Source organism: Thalassophryne amazonica, chromosome 16 (assembly GCF_902500255.1).
Source record: "Thalassophryne amazonica chromosome 16, fThaAma1.1, whole genome shotgun sequence".
NCBI classification, from domain to species: domain Eukaryota; kingdom Metazoa; phylum Chordata; class Actinopteri; order Batrachoidiformes; family Batrachoididae; genus Thalassophryne; species Thalassophryne amazonica.
Window position 1 is genome coordinate 40,709,400 of NC_047118.1, and position 26,734 is coordinate 40,736,133.

Here is a 26,734-nt window from a genome sequence, read left to right on the forward strand (position 1 = left end):
ACAACACAATGCAGAGTGCAGCTGCTACATCTGCACATGCCCAAACCATCTCAGTCTTGCCTCACTGACTTTGTCTCCAAACTGTCCTACCTGTGTTGTCCCTCTGACATGCTCATTCCTAATCCTGTCCATCCTCATCACTCCCAAGGAGAATCATAGCATCTTCAGCTCTGCCACCTCCATCTCTGTACCATACAACATAGCTGGTCTTTATACTGTCGTGTAAACTTTCTCTTTCACTCTTGAAGTGTTATATGGCTGGGGGGGCCTGGCTGCCGGTTTGTTTTGTCTTTTGGTTTCCTCCCCAGGTGGCGTGCATTTGGGACTGAGTGGCTGTGTTGCTGAGGCTGTCAGGACCTCACCCTGATCACCTGCGACTCGTCAGGACTCACAGCTGTGGTGCATCTGGATGGATTGGAACATGTTGGCATTTAAGACTGGAGTGCACAGTGTGTATTTGCCAGAGACTCGACCTTGTGACCAGACGGGTGAGATTGTCGTCTCGGGAGCCATCTCATCAGCAGCGGATGCTGAGAACGTCCAGGTTTGATGCACAGTCTGTGAAAGAGGAGGGGGTGAGGTCTCACGCTCGTCAGCACACTTCCTGAGGTACGTTAGATTTTGTGACTAACAGTTATACAGTCAGTAAATGTGGTGTCCCTCACACCTTATTGTATTGAGCTGTTTGTTAGTCATGTATCAGCTTCCACTGCAGTGGAGTTTTGTGAACTGGATGTTCCATGCCTGCAGGTTGGGAAGCTGATCAGTAATCAAGCCAGGAAGTGTTTGCTGTTTGTACACCTTTAAGTGTTCTGTGTGTAGAGTGTGGACTCACATAATGGTTCCTTCTTTCACAGACTCGGTTGTTGCGGCCACCTGGGGGGTGTCGGCGGGGTCCTTGGATCCGAAACAGCTTCTGGCTCCGGACCGTTAGCGCTGCTGGGAGCGCACCACGCCAGGCCGCACCTTTTTGTTATATATTTTCACTGTTATGTATTAAATTCAGTTAGCCTTTGTACCGTGCTCTGCTTATTTCATACTGGGTCCTTCAAACGCTGGTCGGTTCTCCGAGCTGCGTCCGACACATAACAGTAGTCTCTGGCCAAACATCACGGACCCAGCGGTAGCAGAGACGGTAACGCGCCGGGAAGGCGGGCAGCAGACGTTCAGTGGTTATCCGGATCAGTTGCGGGGCTCTCCGCCCGGAAGGTGCGTGTTTGAGAACCCATTACTGGATACTGATTTGTGCTCTCTTGCAGCCGTGTTCCTGTGTTGTGCCTTATCCGTGGGTCGTGGTGGAGTGTGACTGGCGACGGCTTCGCGTCACGCTCCGACCGGATAAGAGGTTTAAACGGGAGCTGCAAGAGTGCGTTTGTAATGGGTTCACGCGCACGGCGGAGCTCTGTTAGCACGGGTCGCTGGGCTTCCTGTGTTACAGTCGTAGCCCCGTTTCCCCGGACAAAGGTAACTACTGCGTCTGTTGTATCAGCTCCGGCGTTATTTAGTTGAGCACATTTTGGTTGTGTGTTGCACTAAGCTGCGCACATAAGAGCAGCTCGTTTGTTTTTTCTGTCGCCAAAGGGTTTTTTTTTTTGTTTTTAGCACTCTGGCTCCCCCTTGTGGTGACTGAATCACGTTACCGTCAAGCTCTTGAGTAGGAACAGGTGTGTTCCATTTGGTTGAGCTTGACGGTATAACTCACTGATTTGTTTTGTGTTAGTTCATTTTGTGTGGGTGTTTTTTGAGTTGGTTTTTGTGTGGGCTTTTTTTTGTTGTCCACTATTTGTCTGGGGGTGTGACCCTGTAGCCTTTGCAAAAAAAAAAAAAAAAAAAAGGGACCCAAACAACTGTGTGTTGGTCTGTTTGTTTTTTCTTTTGTTTCACGTCCCCAGGGTTGGATGGAACGGTCCCCTGGGGGGGTGATGGGGTTGGTACTTGGTTGTTTGTTCTTTTTGTTTTTTGTTATGCCCTCTCTTCTCCTCTGACTCCAGCCGGGTGTGCCGTAGTGTCGGCATTGCTGGAGGGTGCAGTTAGGTTGTGCTGGGCGTTTCCCAGGTGGCCTCTGCACCCGGGAGGGGAGGGGGGGGGTTTGGGGTATTTCTTGTTTTTCCGCCCTCAGGGTTTGACTGTGGTGTCCTTTGGGGGGGAAAGGGCGTTGGGTCCATCTAGCCGTGGACGGCCGGGGCTGGGTCCATTAGTCATGAGGGGAGGCGTCTCCTGGGGTTGACGAGTGGTCCTCTGGGAGGCGCTGGTAGTCCCCGTGGGTGACGTTGGATCCCAGAGGGACCTCGGCCGTGGTTATTACTCCTGGAGCTGGCGGGTGGCCCTCTGGGGGGTGTTGGTCCCTACGTGTCGTTTGGGGGGGAGGAGGGGGGGTATTTTGGCATTTTTGTTTGAGCTCAAATTTGGGTTTTTCTTTTCTCCCCTTCCCTAGGGTTTGATGGAACGGTCCTCTGGGGGGGGTGGGGGGGGGGGGGGTGTGTTTTAGTATTTTTGTTTGTAGGGTTGGGTTGTTTTTCCTTTCTCCCCTTCCCTGGGGTTTGATGGGACGGTCCCCTGGGGAGGGGGGGGTGTTTTGGTTGTTTTGTTTAACGACTAATCACACATGTTTGGTTAAAGGCTGACCGCACAGGTGTAGGAACTCCTGGCCACACCTGTGCTAAGACTGTCAGAAACAAGGGCAAAGATGCAGCCAGTTCAACCAGTCTGTTGGAGGATGAACGCAGACGCGGTTTCCAGCCATGGTCCCTGGAGGGGGGTGTTTCTCCTGGGCCAGGTGTGTGTGTGGTCGCCGGGAGGCTTCCCGTGAAGGTGGGGTACTGTTATATGGCTGGGGGGGCCTGGCTGCCGGTTTGTTTGTCTTTTGGTTTCCTCCCAGGTGGCGTGCATTTGGGACTGAGTGGCTGTGTTGCTGAGGCTGTCAGGACCTCACCCTGATCACCTGCGACTCGTCAGGACTCACAGCTGTGGTGCATCTGGATGGATTGGAACATGTTGGCATTTAAGACTGGAGTGCACAGTGTGTATTTGCCAGAGACTCGACCTGGTGACCAGACGGGTGAGATCGTCGTCTCGGGAGCCATCTCATCAGCAGCGGATGCTGAGAACGTCCAGGTTTGATGCACAGTCTGTGAAAGAGGAGGGGGTGAGGTCTCACGCTCGTCAGCACACTTCCTGAGGTACGTTAGATTTTGTGACTAACAGTTATACAGTCAGTAAATGTGGTGTCCCTCACACCTTATTGTATTGAGCTGTTTGTTAGTCATGTATCAGCTTCCACTGCAGTGGAGTTTTGTGAACGGGAGGTTCCATGCCTGCAGGTTGGGAAGCTGATCAGTAATCAAGCCAGGAAGTGTTTGCTGTTTGTACACCTTTAAGTATTCTCTCTGTGTGTAGAGTGTGGACTCACATAATGGTTCCTTCTTTCACAGACTCGGTTGTTGCGGCCACCTGGGGGGTGTCGGCGGGGTCCTTGGATCCGAAACAGCTTCTGGCTCCGGACCGTTAGCGCTGCTGGGAGCGCACCACGCCAGGCCGCACCTTGTTATTATATTTCACTGTTATGTATTAAATTCAGTTAGCCTTTGTACCGTGCTCTGCTTATTTCATACTGGGTCCTTCAAACGCTGGTCGGTTCTCCGAGCTGCGTCCGACACATAACATGAAGATATCCTTTTGTCACAAATCACTCTTGCCACCTTTCTCCACCCACTCCACCCTGCCTGCACTCTCTTCTTCACCTCTCTACCACAATCTCCATTACTTTGGTTAATTGACCCCAAGTATTTAAACTCATCTACCTTCACTACTTCTACTCCTTGTAACCACACTATTCCACCGCCGGGCTCCCTCTCGCTCACACACACACACATGTACTCAGGCTTGCACCTACTGACTTTCATTCACCTTCTCTCCAGAGTGTATCTCCACATCTACAGGCTTGTCTCAACTTGCTCCCTCTCACTACAGATCACAATATCATCTGCCAACATCATAGTCTATGGAGACTCATGACTTATCTCACCCGTCAATCTGTCCATCACCATTGCAAACATGAAAGGGCTTAGAGCTGATCCTTGATGTAATCCCACTTCAACATTGAATTGTCTATCATTCCTACTGCACATCTCACCTCTGTCAAGCTGTCTTATCCTGCATCACACTCCAGACTTCTCCAATCAATCAATTTTTTTTATATAGCGCCAAATCACAACAAACAGTTGCCCCAAGGCGCTTTATATTGTAAGGCAAGGCCATACAATAATTATGTAAAACCCCAACGGTCAAAACGACCCCCTGTGAGCGAGCACTTGGCTACAGTGGGAAAGAAAAACTCCCTTTTAACAGGAAGAAACCTCCAGCAGAACCAGGCTCAGGGAGGGGCAGTCTTCTGCTGGGACTGGTTGGGGCTGAGGGAGAGAACCAAGAAAAAGACATGCTGTGGAGGGGAGCAGAGATCGATCACTAATGATTAAATGCAGAGTGGTGCATACAGAGCAAAAAGAGAAAGAAACAGTGCATCATGGGAACCCCCCAGCAGTCTACGTCTATAGCAGCATAACTAAGGGATGGTTCAGGGTCACCTGATCCAGCCCTAACTATAAGCTTTAGCAAAAAGGAAAGTTTTAAGCCTAATCTTAAAAGTAGAGAGGGTGTCTGTCTTCCTGATCTGAATTGGGAGCTGGTTCCACAGGAGAGGAGCCTGAAAGCTGAAGGCTCTGCCTCCCATTCTACTCTTACAAACCCTAGGAACTACAAGTAAGCCTGCAGTCTGAGAGCGAAGCGCTCTATTGGGGTGATATGGTACTACGAGGTCCCTAAGATAAGATGGGACCTGATTATTCAAAACCTTATAAGTAAGAAGAAGAATTTTAAATTCTATTCTAGAATTAACAGGAGCCAATGAGAGAGGCCAATATGGGTGAGATATGCTCTCTCCTTCTAGTCCCCGTCAGTACTCTAGCTGCAGCATTTTGAATTAACTGAAGGCTTTTTAGGGAACTTTTAGGACAACCTGATAATAATGAATTACAATAGTCCAGCCTAGAGGAAATAAATGCATGAATTAGTTTTTCAGCATCACTCTGAGACAAGACCTTTCTGATTTTAGAGATATTGCGTAAATGCAAAAAAGCAGTCCTACATATTTGTTTAATATGCGCTTTGAATGACATATCCTGATCAAAAATGACTCCAAGATTTCTCACAGTATTACTAGAGGTCAGGGTAATGCCATCTAGAGTAAGGATCTGGTTAGACACCATGTTTCTAAGATTTGTGGGGCCAAGTACAATAACTTCAGTTTTATCTGAGTTTAAAAGCAGGAAATTAGAGGTCATCCATGTCTTTATGTCTGTAAGACAATCCTGCAGTTTAGCTAATTGGTGTGTGTCCTCTGGCTTCATGGATAGATAAAGCTGGATATCATCTGCGTAACAATGAAAATTTAAGCAATACCGTCTAATAATACTGCCTAAGGGAAGCATGTATAAAGTAAATAAAATTGGTCCTAGCACAGAACCTTGTGGAGGTTCCACAACTCCATACACAACTCTTCTCTTGGCACCTTGTCATAATATTTCTCTCCATCCACAAACACACACTGCAACTCCTTCTGGTCTTCTCTATACTTCTCCATCAACACTGTTATAGCAAACTGCATTTGTAGTGCTGTTTCTCAGTATGGCACATGCTGCTGCTCACTGATCTTCATCTCTTTTCCAAGGCTAGCTTCCACTATTCTTTCACATAATATCATTCTTCACGTGTATTGTGCAAAAATAAGTGTTATGTTAACCTTGTCCAGAAGCTGTGTTGACTTCTTTGGGCTCTGTGACATCTGGTTTGGACCATTACACAGTGGAAATGTGTATTGTGGTCCGACTAATCAGTATTCTAGCTATTTTTTTTGGAAGAAATGGAGGCAGTGTGCTCCAAACCAAAGACAAAAAGGACCATCCAGACTTATCTGGAATAACTTCAAAAGCCAGGGTCTGCCATGGTATGGGGTTGTGTCAGTGCTCTTGACAAAGGTAACTTATATTTCTGTGATGGCAGCATTAATGCAGAAAAGTGCATTTAGATTTTAGAACAACATTTGACGACACCTTCCAGGGATGTCACGTCCATAATTTTTTCAACAAGCCAATTCCAAACCACATTTTACACATATTACATAGGCATGGCTGCAGAAGTAGAGGATATGTGTACTGGACTGACCTGCTTGTAATCCTGACCTGTCCTCAATAGAGAATGTGTGAATTTTGAAAAAAAAAAAGTAACAATGAAGAGCTTGTACTGTTGCACACCTTAAAATGATTGCAGGAAAAATTTGGCACAGTAACACCTGAAAAGCTTCATCGCATTTATCTTCAAGGCCAATAATGTCTTCTAACTCTTAAGAAAGGAACAGCAGCATTACAAAGTGGTAAATGCTTGAGCAACCCAACTTTATTTGGAATGTGTTGCATGCCATACAAGCAGGAATGGATGTATATTAACATGTGAAATGAAAAAAATATATATCTTGGGTTAATATTGTTTGCATTAAAATAAATGTCAAAAGTGAATTAAGAATCACTCCAGTTGTTTATTTATTTATGTTTGCATTTTCCATGCCATCCCAACTTTTTGATTTGGGGTTGCAATCCAATCCTATTTGTGTGTTTTGTATATCCTGTATTACTCTGTAACAAATGATGTGCACTTTATATGCAAAATGTGCACTTTTAGTCACACATTAATATACGTACTGTCTGTTTTGTGTTTAACTGTAACTTTTTAAAGCAGTTAAACGTTTGCTGGAAAAAGCCCCTCCCACTCTCGATAGCGGTGAGTGGTCTTTTAACTTTTGAATGGGCGGAGTCTGTCTGTTCTTGGTCACGTGGTGTGACTTGCTGTCACTTTGCTGGTCAATTTTTTGGGCTCAGTCATGTCAAACAGCAGCGCTAACAGCAGTTTAGCTATCGCCCAGAAGACAGTGAAACAGCTTCGACTGGAAGCCAGTGTGCGCAGGATCAAAGTAAGAACATAAAACTTCAATGTTTTTGGTGTTTTTTTAAAGAAACTTTCTGCTGCGCGCGTGACGGCCGCTGGGAATCGCAGCTGCAGTGTGTGGCGCGTGCTGCTAAATAATCTGCTCCGAAAAATAAATGGTTCCGTTTCAGGGATATGTTTCCCCCAAAATTCTTCACTTGTTAGCTCTACTTAAACTTTTACATTTATTAAACATCTTATTTGCCCCCTTTTTGGAAACCGTGTGATAATTCGATACTTCTGAGATTGTTGGAGAAACAAAACAAAACCAATCGTGTACCCCAAAGCGTTGCCATGGTAAATCAAACTCTTGTACAGTTCAGCTAGCTAAAGTTTCACGATGCAAATCATCTTAGCCGGTGTTTTGCATTTCAAAACAAGAAAAACAAAATGCATTATGGCCTTGATATTTGTGTTTTTATTGTTTATGTTGTATTTTCTTTTGAAAGCTTTCTGCAAATAGCAAGGCGCATATTGCAGTTTTCAATAAATAAATAAATGTTTATTTTCCTCCTGTAATCAGTAACTTAAATGAAAATATTATGTGCTTGCCCCTAACTACATGATAAAATCGTGTTATTTACATCTAAATCAGAAGCGTATGAATGTGTTCAGGCTGCAGAGGGTTAATGTCATTTCCTGGTGTGCAGTCAAATGTGGACACACATGCTGCTCCTGCAGCACAGGGACAGCTTTGTTTATTATGCCGCTGTGTGACTGGTGGGATTGTTGGATGGATACTTATTTTAGAACACCAGTCAGAGTAGTTTCAGGCTTCTGTCTCTTTTTTTAATCACCTAAGTAGAAAGTTGTTGGTATCTGGATGTTGCATAAATGTACATTTCTACAAATTAAACTTATAACTTCTCTTTTTTTATACAACACGTAAAAACACTTCATCTCTCATATTTTTGCATTATATATCTCTCACCATGACAATGATTCCACGTTTAAACAAGTTTGTGTAAACATTTTTTTGTTTTCTGCTAAAATACCACAGGATTTGCTGGTCTGTCCTTGAAATTAAATATTTGATGCACACAACACATGCATTTGATATATTAATTTGCTTGATAGTAAATCAGTAACAACAACAAAACATTCAGTTTTGCCACAGAACTGTGAAGAGTTACTTTATACAGTTACTTCATTAGCAGCTTGTCAGCAGCAGCTGAATGTAACTAATAAAGTAATTAGTAATCTAACGTGGTTATTTTTTAAGATTGAGTACCCATTACTCAATTTTAAGAGTAACAAAGTTACCTTATTAGTTATATTGTCAGCAATAAAATAAAGCTGCTAATGAAGTAATTAATAAAGTCTCAAAGTAACTGTGGCAACACTGCATGTAATTAGCTAATACTCTACAGAATCTGAAAATAAGTCACTAAAAAGAAAAATAAGTAATACATTTGGGCATACTGCTCGTTTGAAATATTGTTAGACCTTACTTGTGTGAAGCGCCTTGAGGCAACTCTGTTGTGATTTGGCGCTATATAAATGAAAATAAATTGAAATTGAAATTGTGGAAAATGCAGTGATACAATCATAAAATGACAATAAGATGCAAAAATACCTAAATTACTATGAGATCCAGCTACTTGGACTTGCCAGTAGGCATGAAACCCATTTTATTCACATTTCATTTTGGTAAATATGAGTACACTTTTAAATTATTATTTATATGGAAATTATGTTATTTGTATGACATTTTAGCATTACACCAGTTCTCAAATTGTAAATAAAAAGATAGTGTCTAATTTTGAAAAATGACAAAACTCAAATTAACAAGATTTATTTCAGCAATACAACATTTAATGCATAAACAGACATGTTTTGGCATGAAAAGACCAGAATAATCATAATTTTTAATAATGTTATTTAAAAGTTTGCTGAATGGTCTTTGTGTTTTAATTTACTTCAGTATTTCTAATATATGATAAATATTTTTATATTTGTTTTCAGTTTTTTAGGAAAGGGGCATAACTCATTCACTCATCTTCAACCACCTATCCAAGATCAGGTCGCGGTGAAGGGTCATAACTATTTTCTTAAATTCTAAAGTTGGATGGTAAAGAAAGTGTTTGAAGACATATGCTAATAGTATGGGAGCATATTTTTGAAGTTCCACTCAATATTGGTTTTGGATCCCCCGAAATCTCAAAATTTCTTCTTTGCTCACTCTTGATGTTTTGAAGCAACATAGTTTGCAGTTGAGCTTAAATAATAACAAAAAAATAAATAAATAATAAAATTATTAATAATAATAATAATAATAATAATAAAAAAATCAACAGTCACCCAGAAGGAAATACGTTGGATACTATTGGCCTTGATAATAAAATCAGGAATTGTTACTGATTGCTGTTGTATGATATTTCAACCCTGCACCTGTTGTTCCTGTTTTCTTAAAAGGAATGGTTACTTTTTAGAAAATAAAAGGGACTCTCCTTCATAATCCTACAAATGCAAAACAGCACCCTCAAGTTTTCAACCCCGTGTGACTGTTTTGGAATAGTAAACATGATCTGAAAATAAGAATGATGCAATGGGATTGGAATCCCGGATGTGGAGCAGCTGATATGCACTTGAGTGATTATGGAGGAGTGTCTTTTTGTCAGCTACAGTGTACACAGTCTGGAATTAATGACCATGATGGTCAGACTTTTTTTTATTATAAACAGTGCAGTAGTGGTTAATTTTTGCTGCTTTTAAATTTACAAGTGAGGAAAAAGCATGCATCCCTCTTTAATCCAACCATGTGATGTAATCATTGTAATGTATTTTATGCCATTCAGGTTTCTCAGGCTGCTTCAGAACTGAAGACCTTCTGTTTGCAAAATGCCCACAAAGATCCTCTCCTCACAGGGGTCCCCTCTAGCGATAATCCCTTCAGACCTCCAAAGTCATGCGTCCTCATTTGAGGTGTGCATCTGTTTGCTTGCATTTTATATTCTTATATTTTCTGACCTCAGTTTTTATACCTTCTCAAATATTAATCAAGATGCCTCTTTTCCTTGAAAGCGCAAGATGAATTCTTCTTTCCTGTTTTTTATAGGGACCATGAAGGAGCATCTTCTGATCTGGGTTTTGCATCATGTGCCCTCACTGCCTACAGACACTGAAGATTGAACAAGCCATGACCACACGTTATTGTCACTGAAGCAGCTGCAGAACATGGTTTAAAATTTAGGTTAGAAAAATGAAGAAAATATGTTGCAATTATTTTTGAAAGGATGTGTTGCTATGCTGTGTCTTTACAACATTATTCATTGATCTGGTCTTGGTTCTGGTGTAGTCAAAAAACAAAACTAAGTTCACACCACTGACCTTGTTATTTCTGAATCTCTGGTCAAATCTCATTTATTCCCCCTGAGTTAAAAAACAAAAATATAACTGCTGATTGTTGTCTTCACATGAACTGTTTTTCTTGAAATAAGCAGAACATTAGAGAAATCTAGTGGACCCCAAAAATTTTCCATCAAACCCGACCCTGAGAAAAGCGTCAAACCTACTACCTTTTTCCCCATAATCTGAATTAATTTTGACCCGCCCTAAATAGCAATAACCTAAAAAAAATTACCCAATAACCAAAGTTTTTAGAGCAGATTGCTCAATCAATTACAAGTAATCTGCAGTCTGTAAGTGCACCCATCTGTAAAAATGGGTACTGATCTTGGCTGCGGAAGTAAATGTGAAGCAACATTGGAAAGCACTCTGATCATCTGATAGATGGAAAAGTGCTATAGAAATGCAGTCCTTCCAAGTTGAATTTTATTAAAGCACAGGTCATGCATGTTTCTTGTTTTTTGCACGTCACTGTTAAAAGAAAAATATGCTACAAATGAGTTTTTAAACACAACAAACATAATGCTGTCACAAAATTGACAGTGTTATTGTTATTACTACTACTACTACTATTTGCATAATCTGTGCTTGATTATGTTTCATTCCAAAATCTGTGTTCATGTGTTTGTGTGAATAAATTTTGCCAACCTGAATATAGAAGGCCTTGCAGAATTACTGTTGTCTTTTTAAGTTTTTCCAACGGGAATCATACATTCAGTCATTTCATTTTTATATCCGCTTTTCCCAGTTAATGGTCATGGGGGAGCTGGAACCTATCCCAGCAGTCATAGGGCGAGAAGTGAAGCAGGGTACTCCCTGGACAGACCGCCAGTCTATCGCAGGGCCAAATACTACAGACAGACAAACACATTCACCTGCTCACTCACACCTACGGTCAGTTATGTCTTTAGAAGTGGGAGGAAGCCAGAGCACCTGGAGGGAACCTACATGACCACAGGGAGAACATGCAAACTCCACACACAAAGGACTGGGGGTAAGCAATCCCACAACCTTGCTGTAAGGCAACTATGCTAACCACTAAGCCCCCCCATGCTGCCCCCATCAGGAATCACATCTGTTCAATTTTTGTTGCACTTACTATTTTTCCAGCTGTTCCCCAGTTATATGCCAAAATGGCTTGGTGGGCCTTTAGAGGAGCCCCCCATCAGGACTTTGGAAGCACCTTTCCTAATAAGTTAAAAAACGCACAAAGACCAAAGACTGTGGAGCCAAATCATGTTACATCAGCCATTCTCAAACTTCAGAATGCTAATTCACACGTTGAAATCTTATGCAGCTCCCCCAAAACTTTAATCAAAGTTTTGATCCAAACAAGAAACAAAGCTAACGTGTGTCTGTGTATTCACATATCTATCTATCTATCTATCTATCTATCTATCTATCTATCTATATGAAGTAGGTCAGTTGAAGAATAACATAATTTAAATCCCATGTCTTTCATTTATTATTACATTTTATAAAAGAGGTCTGATATAAGATTGCAGTATTCTGACCATGTGTTGGTCACTAGTTGCAGAATCTGTCATGAACTTTGTCACTTTGTTCAAACGCAGTGTTGTACTAAATTTTCTGAGTTAGCTAATATTTGACTTCATGCAAATCTCTGCAGAAGAGCTGCAGAAATGATGTAAACACCAAATCTCGGACTTTCTGTTACAGATGTTTCAGATATTTTCCAAGTTAAAGTTCCAACTGTTCTCCCTCCATATCATTTAACCATTTAGCATTACAGCAGCAATGTACATGAATTTTTTTTAAAGGTATAAAAGATGCATTTGCAGCTGTTAATGCTGAATAAATTATACTTGAGATGTAAATAATTAGACAGTACAAGCTGTTTAATTAACATTTTATGTTAAAGTCTACAGTGTTTATTTTATTTTATTTTATTCACTTGCTATCCAGTTTGTTGCACCTTTACTCATTGAAAAATTAACTGGCATATATAGACTGCATGCACAATAACAGAGCCACCTGCTGGTCCCAATTCATCATTTTTTTAAATCAAGTGCACAGTATAATAAAAATAATATATTGCCCATGTTTGAACAAAGCCTGGGGAGTGGGTGGGAACTGTACACAGTATTCTCAGTGTTTTTCCCCCTTGAGAATGTCACCTTAATGTACAGGGGATTTTTTTTTTCTACAAACCAATTTTTTTTGTTCCATGCAGCTGGACCAAATCAGAATTCTACTACTGTGCATGACATCAGGAAGTGTGCAAACCGTTTACACTGATCTGGAAATATTGTTCGAATTCCCAGATTTTTTTGTGAACTTCAGAAAAATTAAACCCAAACATAAGGAGACTAGACAGCTGAGACATTAGCGGAAACATCAGATGAGAGCTTCGTTCAGGCGTTCAGTTTCGGGAATGCAAAATCTTCAGACAGCCAGTAACCTTTCTTAGCTTTACTGAAAAGTTGCACGTGTTCATGATAGACCATTAAAAACCTGCCGTGTTGACGCACTACCACTTGTGGCCGGAGGGTGCCGCTATTGCAGCGCTATGCCGTGTGGCCGGCCCCGGTCTGCCTTTAGCGGAGAGCAGCGTCTGGTCGGATGTGAGCGCCGCCGATCTGTCTCTACTTCCAGATCGAAGATGGCGGTCTCGGTGTTCCCCGGCGTGCGGCTCCTCTCCATCGGAGACGCGAATGGAGACATACAACGGCACTCAGAGCAGCAGCCGCTGCGGTTAGAAGTGAAAACCACACAAGATGCTGCCCTCATCAATCTCTCCAATGGTGAGTTGACCTTTTAGCGCAGCTGCCGCTCGGCCCGTCTTCGCTGGCATGCTAATGCTGTGCTAATGCGGCTAATAGCCGCCGAGAAGCTAACACATCCACGCACCACGTCGCCTCCTCCTGTTTGTCACGAGGGAGCCCCAAAAACTCCACATTTTTTTTATTTCATGCATTAACTGAGCTTATTCACCTAATCCTCCGAGGTCGTTCTTAAAATTAAAGTTAAGCGCAGTGAAGACCTCGGTAAGGACGTAGCTTTAAACGTGAAAATAATAAGCAGTGCTGCGAAATAAAGTGGAGTTTAATGCTAGTGCTACTTAAACAAAGCCACTAGCTTTGCTTCGTGCGGCACCGCGTCTCGGCATCTTTGCTTTGGGGCTTCTTTTAACGTTTATACTGGCACATATAAATGTGGCGGATAATTTGGTGAATGAGAGTTGTGTTGTGTGGCGTTGTAGCCGGTGAATGAGTTGTTTCTAAGCGGAGAACATCACTGTGGAGCCGCAGCTGTACCTTCAAGCGGCGTTTTTTTTTGCTCACGTTTCCCCCCCGCAGCCTGTTCAGCTCCACGGCTGCAGTTAATCAGCTTGGTCCTTGGTTGAGTTTTTGACATAGAGTAGTGAGCCCGGCTCTCATTACTTATGCATTCATCTTTGTTCTCATTGGAACAATAGCCGGGTCTCCTCCTGCGCACAGACGCAGCTGCTCTTATCAGCGGGATGTCCCGCCACGCTGCTGGCCTTCTCTCTGCTCCTCATGCTGGAGATGCATCACTACACACACACACACACACACACACACACACACACACACACACACACACACACACACACACACACACACACACACACACACACACACACACACACACACACACACACACACACACACACACACACACACACACACACACACACACACACACACACACACACACACACACACACACACACACACACACACACACACACACACACACACACACACACACACACACACACACACACACACACACACACACACACACACACACACACACACACACACACAACACACACACACACACACACACACACACACACACACACACACACACACACACACACACACACACACACACACACACACACACACACACACACACACACACACACACACACACACACACACACCACACACACACACACACACACACACACACACACACACACACACACACACACACACACACACACACACACACACACACACACACACACACACACACACACACACACACACACACACACACACACACACACACACACACACACACACACACACACACACACACACACACACACACACACACACACACACACACACACACACACACACACACACACACACACACACACACACAAAATCTTTTGAGTTATGGGAACATCCCATACAGGTATCTCTATAGGAGATAAGAAGAAATTTAAGTGATCCTAGTGTGTAAAACTGGTTCATTGATAAATTAGCAAAACAAACTGATTCTTACGAGTTTAGTGTCCAGTCCATTTTTTCCACTTCAGGGATGAGACGTTAAAGTCTTCCCCACTAAAATCAAGTCTGGGAGCATGCTCAGGTGACTGCATCCCCCCACTCACCAGAACTGTCCCGTGGTCCTGGATGGCAACCACTCAGACAGACAAGTCCTCCATCTGAAAGATTTCACTAAAATTGCTAGATCTGCCTGACTAATCCCCCAAATCTGAGCAAAATGAGACACGGTTCAACATATAATAGTTTAAAATCAGTAAAACCTATAAATCAAATTGACAAAGATAGAAGCTATGGTTGGGTGATGTTTGCTCTGAAGTAAAACAGCTTGATGGACAATGAAATGGAGGGTATTGTATTTTCTCCATGCTTTATGTTTTACCGGGTCTTATTTTCCACTCTTTAAATGTCTATTAATTAAATAATTCACTATTTACTTCTTTATTACTAATTTACCTGAGGGCTGAGGAACAGAGTAATCATTTACAGTGGGGAAAATAAGTATTTGACCCCCCCTGTCAGTTTTGCAGGTTTTCCCACCTACAAAGAATGAAGAGGTCTGTAATTTTTATTGTAGGTACACTTCACTTCTGAGAGACAGAATCTAAAAAAAGCCTGTAAATCACATTGTATGATTTTTAAATAATTATTATTAATTATTAATTAATTTGCATTTTATTCCATAAAATAAGTATTTGACCCCCTAGAAAAACAGAGCTTAACAATTGGTACAGAAACATTTGTCTGCCATTACAGAGGTCAGATGTTTCCTGTAGTTCTTGACCAAGTTTTCACACACTGCAACAGGGGTTTTGGTCCACTCCTCCATACACATCTTCTCCAAATCTTTCTGTTTTGGAGTTTCGGCTCCCTCCAAAGATTTTCTACTGAGTTCAGGTCTGGAGACTGGCCAGGCAACTCCAGGACCTTGAAATGTTTCTTACAGAGCCCCTCCTTAGTTGCCCTGGCTGTGTGTTTGGGGTCATTGTCATGCTGCAAGACCCAGCCATGACCCATCTTCAATGCTCTTACTGAGGGAAGGAGGTTGCCAAAATCTCGCAATACATGACCCCATCCATCCTCCCTTCAATACGGTGCAGTCATCCTGTCCCCTATGCAGAAAAGCACCCCCAGAGTATGATGTTTCCACCCCCATGCTTCACGGTTGGGATGGTTTTCTTGGGGTTGTTCTCATCCTCGAAACATGGTAAGTGGAGTTGATTCCAAAAAGCTCTATTTTGGTCTTGTATGACCACATGACCTTCTCCCATGCCTCCTCTGGATCATCCAGATAGTCACTGGTGAACTTCAAACGGGCCTGGACATGTGCTGGCTTGAGCAGGGGGACCTTGCTACCCTTCAGGATTTTAAACCATGACAGCATCATGTGTTACCAATGTAATCTTTGTGACTGTGGTCCTAGCTCTCTTCAGGTCATTGTCTAGGTCCTCCTGTGTAGTTCTGAGCTTTCTCAGAATCATCCTTACCCCACAAAGTGAGATCTTGCATGGAATCCCAGACTGAGGGAGATTGACAGTCATCTTCTGTTTCTTCCACTTTCTAATAAATAATCATAACAGTTGTTGTCTTCTACCAAGCTGCTTGCCTGTTGTCCTGTAGTCCATCCCAGCCTTGTGCAGGTCTACAGTTTTGTCCCTGGTGTCCTTAGACAGCTCTTTGGTCTTGGTTATGATGGACAGGTTGGAGTGTGATTGATTGAGTGTGTGAACAGGTGTCTTTTTATACAGGTAACAAGTTCAACAGGTGCAATTAATACAGCTAAAGAGTGCAGAATAAAGGTGTGTTTACACATAAGCAAGACGTGTTACGAATGTCATTTTTCTGTCATTCGTGACACATTCCTGACATTCTTAATGTGACTTAACGCATCTGACTAGGTTTCTTAATAGTGCGTGTTGGTGCGTGATATTCTTGATATTCGTGGAGCATGTTTTTGCCTGTCAAAAAATCTTCCACGAATGTCACACACCACTCTCATTTCGTTTCATGTCGTAGAGGTCGCAACTGAGCGTGTTGATCCATCTTGATGAGTATTGATCCTTAATAGAACGTGATAATGTTCGTAGTGGTTCCTGTGATGGTTCTTGGAGCCCAAACTGTCACGCGTTATTACGAAGTGACACGGAAACTGTCAAGTTTTGATACGACTTGTAACGCGGTGTCACATTTCACTGCGCGCCACAACGAATCAGGTTTCTGTCATGTGCGCACAATTAAACTCGGCTCCAAGTGTCTTTCCACAGTTCCCGCTGAAGCTCCTCAGGACGCTCCTGCAGGTGTTCCACCTGCTGTTGTAACCGATGAGCGGGAGAACGAGTTTGAGCCAGAGGAATCAGAGGAGTGAGAGGAGACTCACGTGCAGCCAGACATCTCTGCACCTCCTTTAGTCCGGCGGAGGAAGAAGCGCGCACACAATTAAACCCTGCTGCACCGCATTCAGTTTGATTGCTGACACCAAGTCGGCTAAAAGTCTAATTTCAGTGCTCTTCAGCGTGCTCCTGCAGGTGTTCCACCTGCTGCATGTGTCTGATGTTTGGGAAAATGCGCGAGATGAGAGCCGCATGAAGCCACATATCTGGCTCTGTCCTCTTCCTCCTCTCTGCGCCACTCCATGGCACAGAGCCCAACTATGCATGTAGTCACAAAGTTCTTCTGAAAACCTGGAGCGATCTGAATTCGGTTGGATGAATATGGGTGTGTGTGTGGAGACAATTCTCCTCGTTCACAACGTGACAGAACTTAACGATGCGCTGTTACGCGCAATAGCGCGGAACACTATTCTTGACCGTGCGTAATGGTTCCTGATAATTCTCCAGCAACACGTGCCATTAATCGTAACGTCTGGTAAAAGGTTGCAGCAGTTCCTGAGGACACCTGACGCCTCTGCCCCGAATCATAACATTCGTGATCAGCGGCCAAGAATGTTTACTTCATGGCATTCGTGACTTGTCGTTATGTGTAAATGCAGTATAAAGAAAAATTAACAGGTCTGTGAGAGCCAGAATTCTTGCTGGTTGGTAGGGGGTCAAATACTTATTTTATGCAATAAAATGCAAATTAATTATTTAAAAATCATACAATGTGATTTTCTGGATTTTTTTTTTTTTTTTTTTTTTTTAAGATTCTGTCTCACAGTTGAAGTGTACCTACAATAAAAATTACAGACCTCTCTATTCTTTGTAGGTGGGGAAACCTGCAAAACTGACAGGGGTCAAATACTTATTTTCCCCACTCTATAATTAGCAATGATGAAAGTTTTCCGGAAATTACAGGAAATCCGGGTTTTTACTGGTGTGGTGAATGTTTCTGGATTATTTTTGATAGCATACATCAGAATCCTTTCAGTTCCACACTCAAACAGTTGGTGGCAGTAATGTGCCATGTTGGTTTGCAAGCTGCCAATATTCTCCAAAGAAGAAGGGATATTTTGTTTTGGGAGTTTATGAAGTCATATTTTGGGGGACTGTGCAGTGGTTCTCCAAATGGTTTACTTTGTTGTGGACATTAAAAGTTATGAACTGTGTATTTCTTCCAGTAATGATACATTAAGTGGAGCAAATGGGTGAAGTTTCCAGCTGCTGATAATGCCAACGCCGTTGGCATACAGATGAGTTTAACTCTGTCTGCGAGTCATAACCACAAGAGTAATGAGTTTGAGTAATGGAAAAAAATTTGTCTGAGGTGAGTGAATAATTGAAAATAGTACACTCAACAAAAATATAAACGCAACACTTTTGGTTTTGCTCCCATTTTGTATGAGATGAACTCAAAGATCTAAAACTTTTTCCACATACACAATATCACCATTTCCCTCAAATATTGTTCACAAACCAGTCTAAATCTGTGATAATGAGCACTTCTCCTTTGTTGAGATAATCCATCCCACCTCACAGGTGTGCCATATCAAGATGCTGATTAGACACCATGATTAGTGCACAGGTGTGTCTTAGACTGCCCACAATAAAAGGCCACTCTGAAAGGTGCAGTTTTGTTTTATTGGGGGGGGATACCAGTCAGTATCTGGTGTGACCACCATTTGCCTCATGCAGTGCAACACATCTCCTTCGCATAGAGTTGATCAGGTTGTCAATTGTGGCCTGTGGAATGTTGGTCCACTCCTCTTCAATGGCTGTGCGAAGTTGCTGGATATTGGCAGGAACTGGTACACGCTGTCGTATACGCCGGTCCAGAGCATCCCAAACATGCTCAATGGGTGACATGTCCGGTGAGTATGCCGGCCATGCAAGAACTGGGACATTTTCAGCTTCCAAGAATTGTGTACAGATCCTTGCAACATGGGGCTGTGCATTATCCTGCTGCAACATGAGGTGATGTTCTTGGATGTATGGCACAACAGTTGGCCTCAGGATCTCGTCACGGTATCTCTGTGCATTCAAAATGCCATCAATAAAATGCACTTGTGTTCTTCGTCCATAACAGACGCCTACCCATACCATAACCCCACCGCCACCATGGGCCACTCGATCCACAACATTGACATCAGAAAACCGCTCACCCACACGACGCCACACACGCTGTCTGCCATCTGCCCTGAACAGTGTGAACCGGGATTCATCCGTGAAGAGAACACCTCTCCAACGTGCCAAACGCCAGCGAATGTGAGCATTTGAGCACTCAAGTCGGTTATGACGACGAACTGTCAGGTCGAGACCTCGATGAGGACAACGAGCATGCAGATGAGCTTCCCTGAGACGGTTTCTGACAGTTTGTGCAGAAATTCTTTGGTTATGCAAACCGATTGTTTCAGCAGCTGTCCGAGTGGCTGGTCTCACACGATCTTGGAGGTGAACATGCTGGATGTGGAGGTCCTGGCTGGTGTGGTTACACGTGGTCTGCGGTTGTGAGGCTGGTTGGATGTACTGCCAAATTCTCTGAAACGCCTTTGGAGACGGCTTATGGTAGAGAAATTAACATTCAATACACGAGCAACAGCTCTGGTTGACATTCCTGCTGTCAGCATGCCAATTGCACGCTCCCTCAAATCTTGCGACATCTGTGGCATTGTGCTGTGTGATAAAACTGCACTTTTCAGAGTGGCCTTTTATTGTGGGCAGTCTAAGGCACACCTGTGCACTAATCATGGTGTCTAATCAGCATCTTGATATGGCACACCTGTGAGGTGGGATGGATTATCTCAGCAAAGGAGAAGTGCTCACTATCACAGATTTAGACTGGTTTGTGAAAAATATTTGAGGGAAATGGTGATATTGTGTATGTGGAAAAAGTTTTAGATCTTTGAGTTCATCTCATACAAAATGGGAGCAAAACCAAAAGTGATGCCTTTATATTTTTGTTGAGTGTATGTGCCGTTAGTGCTATGTTGAAGTTTATTAGCTAACGTTAGCTTTTAGCTGCAGGAAGTGAAATCAATCACTGTCGAGCTGAGTGAACATTTTATTCATAAATTGTTCAACCTATTTTTATTTTTACCAAATAAAGCTACACAGTTTTTTGTTACTACCATAACTACAAGAAAAGTCTCAACTTTAAATAACAGTTTATTTTATTTAAATTTTTTAACTATCAAGAAATCAAAGAAAACAGCACCGCGCTGTTTCATGTTTCTTTTTATTTAATTGTACACATCATTTTTCCTGTGATCCACCAGGACAAAAATAATAATAAAAAAAGTTAAATTACTCTGTGTAGGGCTGGGTACCGAACTTCGGTTCTTTTGTGGCACCAACCGAAATACTTCAGTAGTATCAAGTATCGAAACATGCCTCGTCTTTCGGTGCAAAGTTTCGGTACCCAGAGGTTAATCATGTGCAAGAAGAGCGGTCCGCAGCCGTCCTCCTCTCAGCATTCAAGTCTGCCTGAAGAAGTTACAGAGCATGAGCAGCCCAATTCAAAATCTCCACCACCGGACTCCGCTTCAGCTCCAATTTAATATGTGCATTGTTTTGAAGCAATGAAGCACTGTTCCGATCTGCTACTTCGGTTCTTTGCCTTGCTGCCTTTCAGAAGCTGCAAATCTGCTTCTTAACCCCTCTCGGAGCCATTAAAATATGTCAATCATGAGTCACTTTTGTGAGGATTAAAGTCATTAACTGGGACTCCTGTCTTGTGAGAAAGAAACTTCCGTTCAAACGGCTCCAAATGCTGCGCGGCTCTCTGCCGAGTGAGTCACATTAGAAAGATGGACTTTTGTGGGTGGACTTTTTTCTGGTTCCGGAGCACAGCGGTGTTCTGCTGTATCTGTTAGCTGTTTGAACTGAGCTGTTTGAGTTCTTTGAATTAACAGTCTTTTTCAAGACTTTTTTACTTTTTTTTTACTTTTTCACCGTGCTCCAACGCCTAAAGAAGACCTCTAACGGTCGAAGCATCGCGACGGAGCTCTTTTATCAGCTAACCTTCATCAGCGTTGGCAAGCTAACTAGCTTGCTAACGCTTTCGTTTTTATTTTTATTTTATTTTTTAGCACTGTTGTCGTGCTGCTCCACAGCCTGCCTAGTGGATTTTTATTTTATTTTAGCACTGTTGTCGTGCGTTACCTGTGCTGCACCACAGCCTGTCCAGTGGATTTTTATTTTATTTTTTAGCACTGTTGTCGTGCGTTACCTGTGCTGCACCACAGCCTGTTCAGTGGATTTTTATTTTATTTTTTAGCACTGTTGTCGTGCGTTGCCTGTGCTGCTCCACAGCCTGTCCAGTGGATTTTTATTTTATTTTTAGCATTGTTGTCGTGTGTTACCTGTGCTGCTCCACAGCCTGTTCAGTGGATTTTTATTTTATTTTTTAGCACTGTTGTCGTGCGTTACCTGTGCTGTTCCACAGCCTGTCCAGTGGATTTTTATTTTATTTTTTACCACTGTTGTCGTGTGTTACCTGTGCTGCTCCACAGCCTGTCCAGTGGATTTTTATTTTATTTTTAGCACTGTTGTCGTGTGTTACCTGTGCTGCTCCACAGCCTGTTCAGTGGATTTTTATTTTATTTTTTAGCACTGTTGTCGTGCGTTACCTGTGCTGTTCCACAGCCTGTCCAGTGGATTTTTATTTTATTTTTTACCACTGTTGTCGTGTGTTACCTGTGCTGCTCCACAGCCTGTTCAGTGGATTTTTGTTTTGTTTTTTGGCACTGTTGTCGTGTGTTACCTGTGCTGCTCCACAGCCTGTCTAGTGGATTTTTATTTTATTTTTTACCACTGTTGTCGTGTGTTACCTGTGCTGCTCCGCAGCCTGTCCAGTGGATTTTTTTTTTTTTTTTTTTTTTTTTTTTTTAGCACTGTTGTCGTGCGTTACCTGTGCTGCTCCACAGCCTGTCCAGTGGATTTTTATTTTATTTTTTACCACTGTTGTCGTGCGTTACCTGTGCTGCTCCACAGCCTGTCCAGTGGATTTTTATTTTGTTTTAGCACTGTTGTCGTGCGTTGCCTGTGCTGCTCCACGATTTTTATTTTTATTTTATTTTATTTTTTAGCACTGTTGTTGTGCGTTACCTGTGCTGCTCCACAGCCTGTCCAGTGGATTTTTATTTTGTTTTAGCACTGTTGTCGTGCGTTACCTGTGCTGCTCCACAGCCTGTCTAGTGGATTTTTATTTTGTTTTAGCACTGTTGTCGTGCGTTACCTGTGCTGCTCCACAGCCTGTCTAGTGGATTTTTATTTTGTTTTAGCACTGTTGTTGTGCGTTACCTGTGCTGCTCCACAGCCTGTCTAGTGGATTTCTATTTTGTTTTAGCACTGTTGTCGTGCGTTACCTGTGCTGCTCCACAGCCTGTCTAGTGGATTTTTATTTTGTTTTAGCACTGTTGTCGTGCGTTGCCTGTGCTGCTCCACAGCCTGTCCAGTGGATTTTTATTTTTATTTTATTTTATTTTTTAGCACTGTTGTTGTGCGTTACCTGTGCTGCTCCACAGCCTGTCTAGTGGATTTTTATTTTTATTTTATTTTATTTTTTAGCACTGTTGTTGTGCGTTACCTGTGCTGCTCCACAGCCTGTCTAGTGGATTTTTATTTTATTTTAGCACTGTTGTCGTGCGTTACCTGTGCTGCTCCACAGCCTGTCTAGTGGATTTTTATTTTGTTTTAGCACTGTTGTCGTGCGTTGCCTGTGCTGCTCCACAGCCTGTCCAGTGGATTTTGATTTTATTTTTTTTGGCACTGTTGTCGTGTGTTACCTGTGCTGCTCCACAGCCTGTCTAGTGGATTTTTATTTATTTTTTACCACTGTTGTCGTGTGTTACCTGTGCTGCTCCGCAGCCTGTCCAGTGGATTTTTATTTTATTATTTTATTTTATTTATTTATTTATTTATTTTATTTATTTTTTTTTTTTTAGCACTGTTGTCGTGCGTTACCTGTGCTGCTCCACAGCCTGTCCAGTGGATTTTTATTTTATTTTTTAGCACTGTTGTCGTGCGTTATCTGTGCTGCTCCACAGCCTGTCCAGTGGATTTTTATTTTATTTTTTACCACTGTTGTCGTGCGTTACCTGTGCTGCTCCACAGCCTGTCCAGTGGATTTTGATTTTAATTTTATTTTTTTGGGCGCTGTTGTCGTGCGTTACCTGTGCTGCTCCACAGCCTGTCCAGTGGATTTTTATTTAGCGCTGTTGTCGTGCCTTACCTGTGCTGCTCCACAGCCTGTCTAGTGGATTTTTATTTTGTTTTAGCACTGTTGTCGTGCGTTGCCTGTGCTGCTCCACAGCCTGTCCAGTGGATTTTTATTTTATTTTATTTTTTAGCACTGTTGTTGTGCGTTACCTGTGCTGCTCCACAGCCTGTCTAGTGGATTTTTATTTTGTTTTAGCACTGTTGTCGTGCGTTACCTGTGCTGCTCCACAGCCTGTCTAGTGGATTTTTATTTTGTTTTAGCACTGTTGTTGTGCATTACCTGTGCTGCTCCACAGCCTGTGTAGTGGATTTTTATTTTGTTTTAGCACTGTTGTTGTGCGTTACCTGTGCTGCTCCACAGCCTGTCTAGTGGATTTCTATTTTGTTTTAGCACTGTTGTCGTGCGTTACCTGTGCTGCTCCACAGCCTGTCTAGTGGATTTTTATTTGTTTTAGCACTGTTGTCGTGCGTTGCCTGTGCTGCTCCACAGCCTGTCCAGTGGATTTTTATTTTTATTTTATTTTATTTTTTAGCACTGTTGTTGTGCGTTACCTGTGCTGCTCCACAGCCTGTCTAGTGGATTTTTATTTATTTTAGCACTGTTGTCGTGCGTTACCTGTGCTGCTCCACAGCCTGTCTAGTGGATTTTTATTTTGTTTTAGCACTGTTGTCGTGCGTTGCCTGTGCTGCTCCACAGCCTGTCCAGTGGATTTTTATTTTTATTTTATTTTATTTTTTAGCACTGTTGTTGTGCGTTACCTGTGCTGCTCCACAGCCTGTCTAGTGGATTTTTATTTTATTTTAGCACTGTTGTCGTGCGTTACCTGTGCTGCTCCACAGCCTGTCTAGTGTCGGATTCCCTGTTTGGGAATCCGCTAGCTTAGCGTAGCTACTAGCTCTTAGCCGTTTTAGCATGGCGGCTTCTCCTGTCTCTCCCGTACTTTTCTGCTCTGGGTGTGAAATGTTTAGTTATTCCTCGGCCTCTTTTAGCAGTAATGGTACATGTAATAAGTGCAGCTTATTCGTAGCTTTGGAGGCCAGGCTGGGCGAATTGGAGGCTCGGCTCCGCACCGTGGAAAATTCTACAGCTAGCCAGGCCCCTGTAGTCGGTGCGGACCAAGGTAGCTTAGCCGCCGTTAGTTCCCCCCTGGCAGACCCCGTGCAGTCGGGAAGGCAGGCTGACTGGGTGACTGTGAGGAGGAAGCGTAGCCCTAAACAGAAGCCCCGTGTACACCGTCAACCCGTTCACATCTCTAACCGTTTTTCCCCACTCGACGATACACTCGCCGAGGATCAAACTCTGGTTATTGGCGACTCTGTTTTGAGAAATGTGAAGTTAGCGACACCAGCAACCATTGTCAATTGTCTTCCGGGGGCCAGAGCAGGCGACATCGAAGGACATTTGAAATTGCTGGCTAAGGCTAAGCGTAAATTTGGTAAGATTGTAATTCACGTCGGCAGTAATGACACTTGGTTACGCCAATCGGAGGTCACTAAAATTAACATTGAATCGGTGTGTAACTTTGCAAAAACAATGTCGGACTCTGTTGTTTTCTCTGGGCCCCTCCCCAATCAGACCGGGAGTGACATGTTTAGCCGCATGTTCTCCTTGAATTGCTGGCTGTCTGAGTGGTGTCCAAAAAATGAGGTGGGCTTCATTGATAATTGGCAAAGCTTCTGGGGAAAACCTGGTCTTGTTAGGAGAGACGGCATCCATCCCACTTTAGAGGGAGCAGCTCTCATTTCTAGAAATCTGGCCAATTTTTTGGGATCCTCCAAACTGTGACTGTCTAGCGTTGGGACCAGGAGGCAGAGCTGTGGTCTTATACACCTCTCTGCAGCTTCTCTCCCCCTGCCATCCCCCTATTACCCCATCCCCGTAGAGACGGTGCCTGCTCCCAGACCACCAATAACTAGCAAAAATCTATTTAAGCATAAAAATTCAAAAAGAAAAAATAATATAGCACCTTCAATTGCACCACAGACTAAAACAGTTAAATGTGGTCTATTAAACATTAGGTCTCTTTCTTCTAAGTCCCTGTTGGTAAATGATATAATAATTGATCAACGTATTGATTTATTCTGCCTAACAGAAACTTGGTTACAGCAGGATGAATATGTTAGTTTAAATGAGTCAACACCCCCGAGTCACACTAACTGTCAGAATGCTCGTAGCACGGGCCGGGGCGGAGGATTAGCAGCAATCTTCCATTCCAGCTTATTAATTAATCAAAAACCTAGACAGAGCTTTAATTCATTTGAAAGCTTGTCTCTTAGTCTTGTCCATCCAAATTGGAAGTCCCAAAAACCAGTTTTATTGTTATTATCTATCGTCCACCTGGTCGTTACTGTGAGTTTCTTTGTGAATTTTCAGACCTTTTGTCTGACTTAGTGCTTAGCTCAGATAAGATAATTATAGTGGGCGATTTTAACATCCACACAGATGCTGAGAATGACAGCCTCAACACTGCATTTAATCTATTATTAGACTCTATCGGCTTTGCTCAAAAAGTAAATGAGTCCACCCACCACTTTAATCATATTTTAGATCTTGTTCTGACTTATGGTATGGAAATAGAAGACTTAACAGTATTCCCTGAAAACTCCCTTTTGTCTGATCATTTTTTAATAACATTTACATTTACCCTGATGGACTACCCTGCAGTGGGGAATAAGTTTCATTACACTAGAAGTCTTTCAGAAAGCGCTGTAACTAGGTTTAAGGATATGATTCCTTCTTTATGTTCTCTAATGTCATATACCAACACAGAGCAGAGTAGCTACCTAAACTCTGTAAGGGAGTTAGAGTATCTTGTCAATAGTTTTACATCCTCATTGAAGACAACTTTGGATGCTGTAGCTCCTCTGAAAAAGAGAGCTTTAAATCAGAAGTGTCTGACTCCGTGGTATAACTCACAAACTCGTAGCTTAAAGCAGATAACCCGTAAGTTGGAGAGGAAATGGCGTCTCACTAATTTAGAAGATCTTCACTTAGCCTGGAAAAAGAGTTTGTTGCTCTATAAGAAAGCCCTTCGTGAAGCTAGGACATCTTTCTACTCATCACTAATTGAAGAAAATAAGAACAACCCCAGGTTTCTTTTCAGCACTGTAGCCAGGCTGACAAAGAGTCAGAGCTCTATTGAGCTGAGTATTCCATTAACTTTAACTAGTAATGACTTCATGACTTTCTTTGCTAACAAAATTTTGACTATTAGAGAAAAAATTACTCATAACCATCCCAAAGATGTATCGTTATCTTTGGCTGCTTTCAGTGATGCCGGTATTTGGTTAGACTCTTTCTCTCCGATTGTTCTGTCTGAGTTATTTTCATTAGTTACTTCATCCAAACCATCAACATGCTTATTAGACCCCATTCCTGCCAGGCTGCTCAAGGAAGTCCTACCATTATTTAATGCTTCAATCTTAAATATGATCAATCTATCTTTGTTAGTTGGTTATGTACCA

At 42.7% G+C, this 26,734-nt stretch overlaps 2 protein-coding genes across 3 annotated transcripts in view; both read left to right on the forward strand.

Annotated features, from left to right (window-relative positions):
- The first annotated feature begins 6,873 nt into the window (after positions 1–6,873).
- On the forward strand, positions 6,874–11,045 carry si:dkey-204f11.64 (uncharacterized protein LOC100537752 homolog). The gene is made up of 3 exons (XM_034191261.1): positions 6,874–7,021; positions 9,834–9,960; positions 10,094–11,045. Exons 1-2 carry the CDS (start codon positions 6,932–6,934, stop codon positions 9,957–9,959), a joined length of 216 nt encoding a protein of 71 aa, XP_034047152.1. The 5' UTR covers positions 6,874–6,931; the 3' UTR covers position 9,960; positions 10,094–11,045.
- Positions 11,046–12,877: 1,832 nt separating this feature from the next.
- The window catches only part of LOC117528631 (histone-arginine methyltransferase CARM1), a 51,040-nt gene continuing 37,183 nt past the window's right edge, over positions 12,878–26,734 (forward strand). For both annotated transcript variants that reach the window (XM_034191254.1, XM_034191255.1), the window contains exon 1: positions 12,878–13,148. In XM_034191254.1, the coding sequence (XP_034047145.1) occupies positions 12,914–13,148 (235 nt within the window). In that variant the 5' untranslated portion in view covers positions 12,878–12,913. The remainder of the gene's footprint in view (positions 13,149–26,734) is intronic.

Bases quoted from the DNA above. Each gene is read 5' to 3' on its own strand.
- si:dkey-204f11.64 (XM_034191261.1), top strand. From the start codon at position 6,932: ATGTCAAACAGCAGCGCTAACAGCAGTTTAGCTATCGCCCAGAAGACA. The intron at 7,022-9,833 runs GTAAGAACATAA...TATGCCATTCAG, and splicing joins CCAGTGTGCGCAGGATCAAA to GTTTCTCAGGCTGCTTCAGA.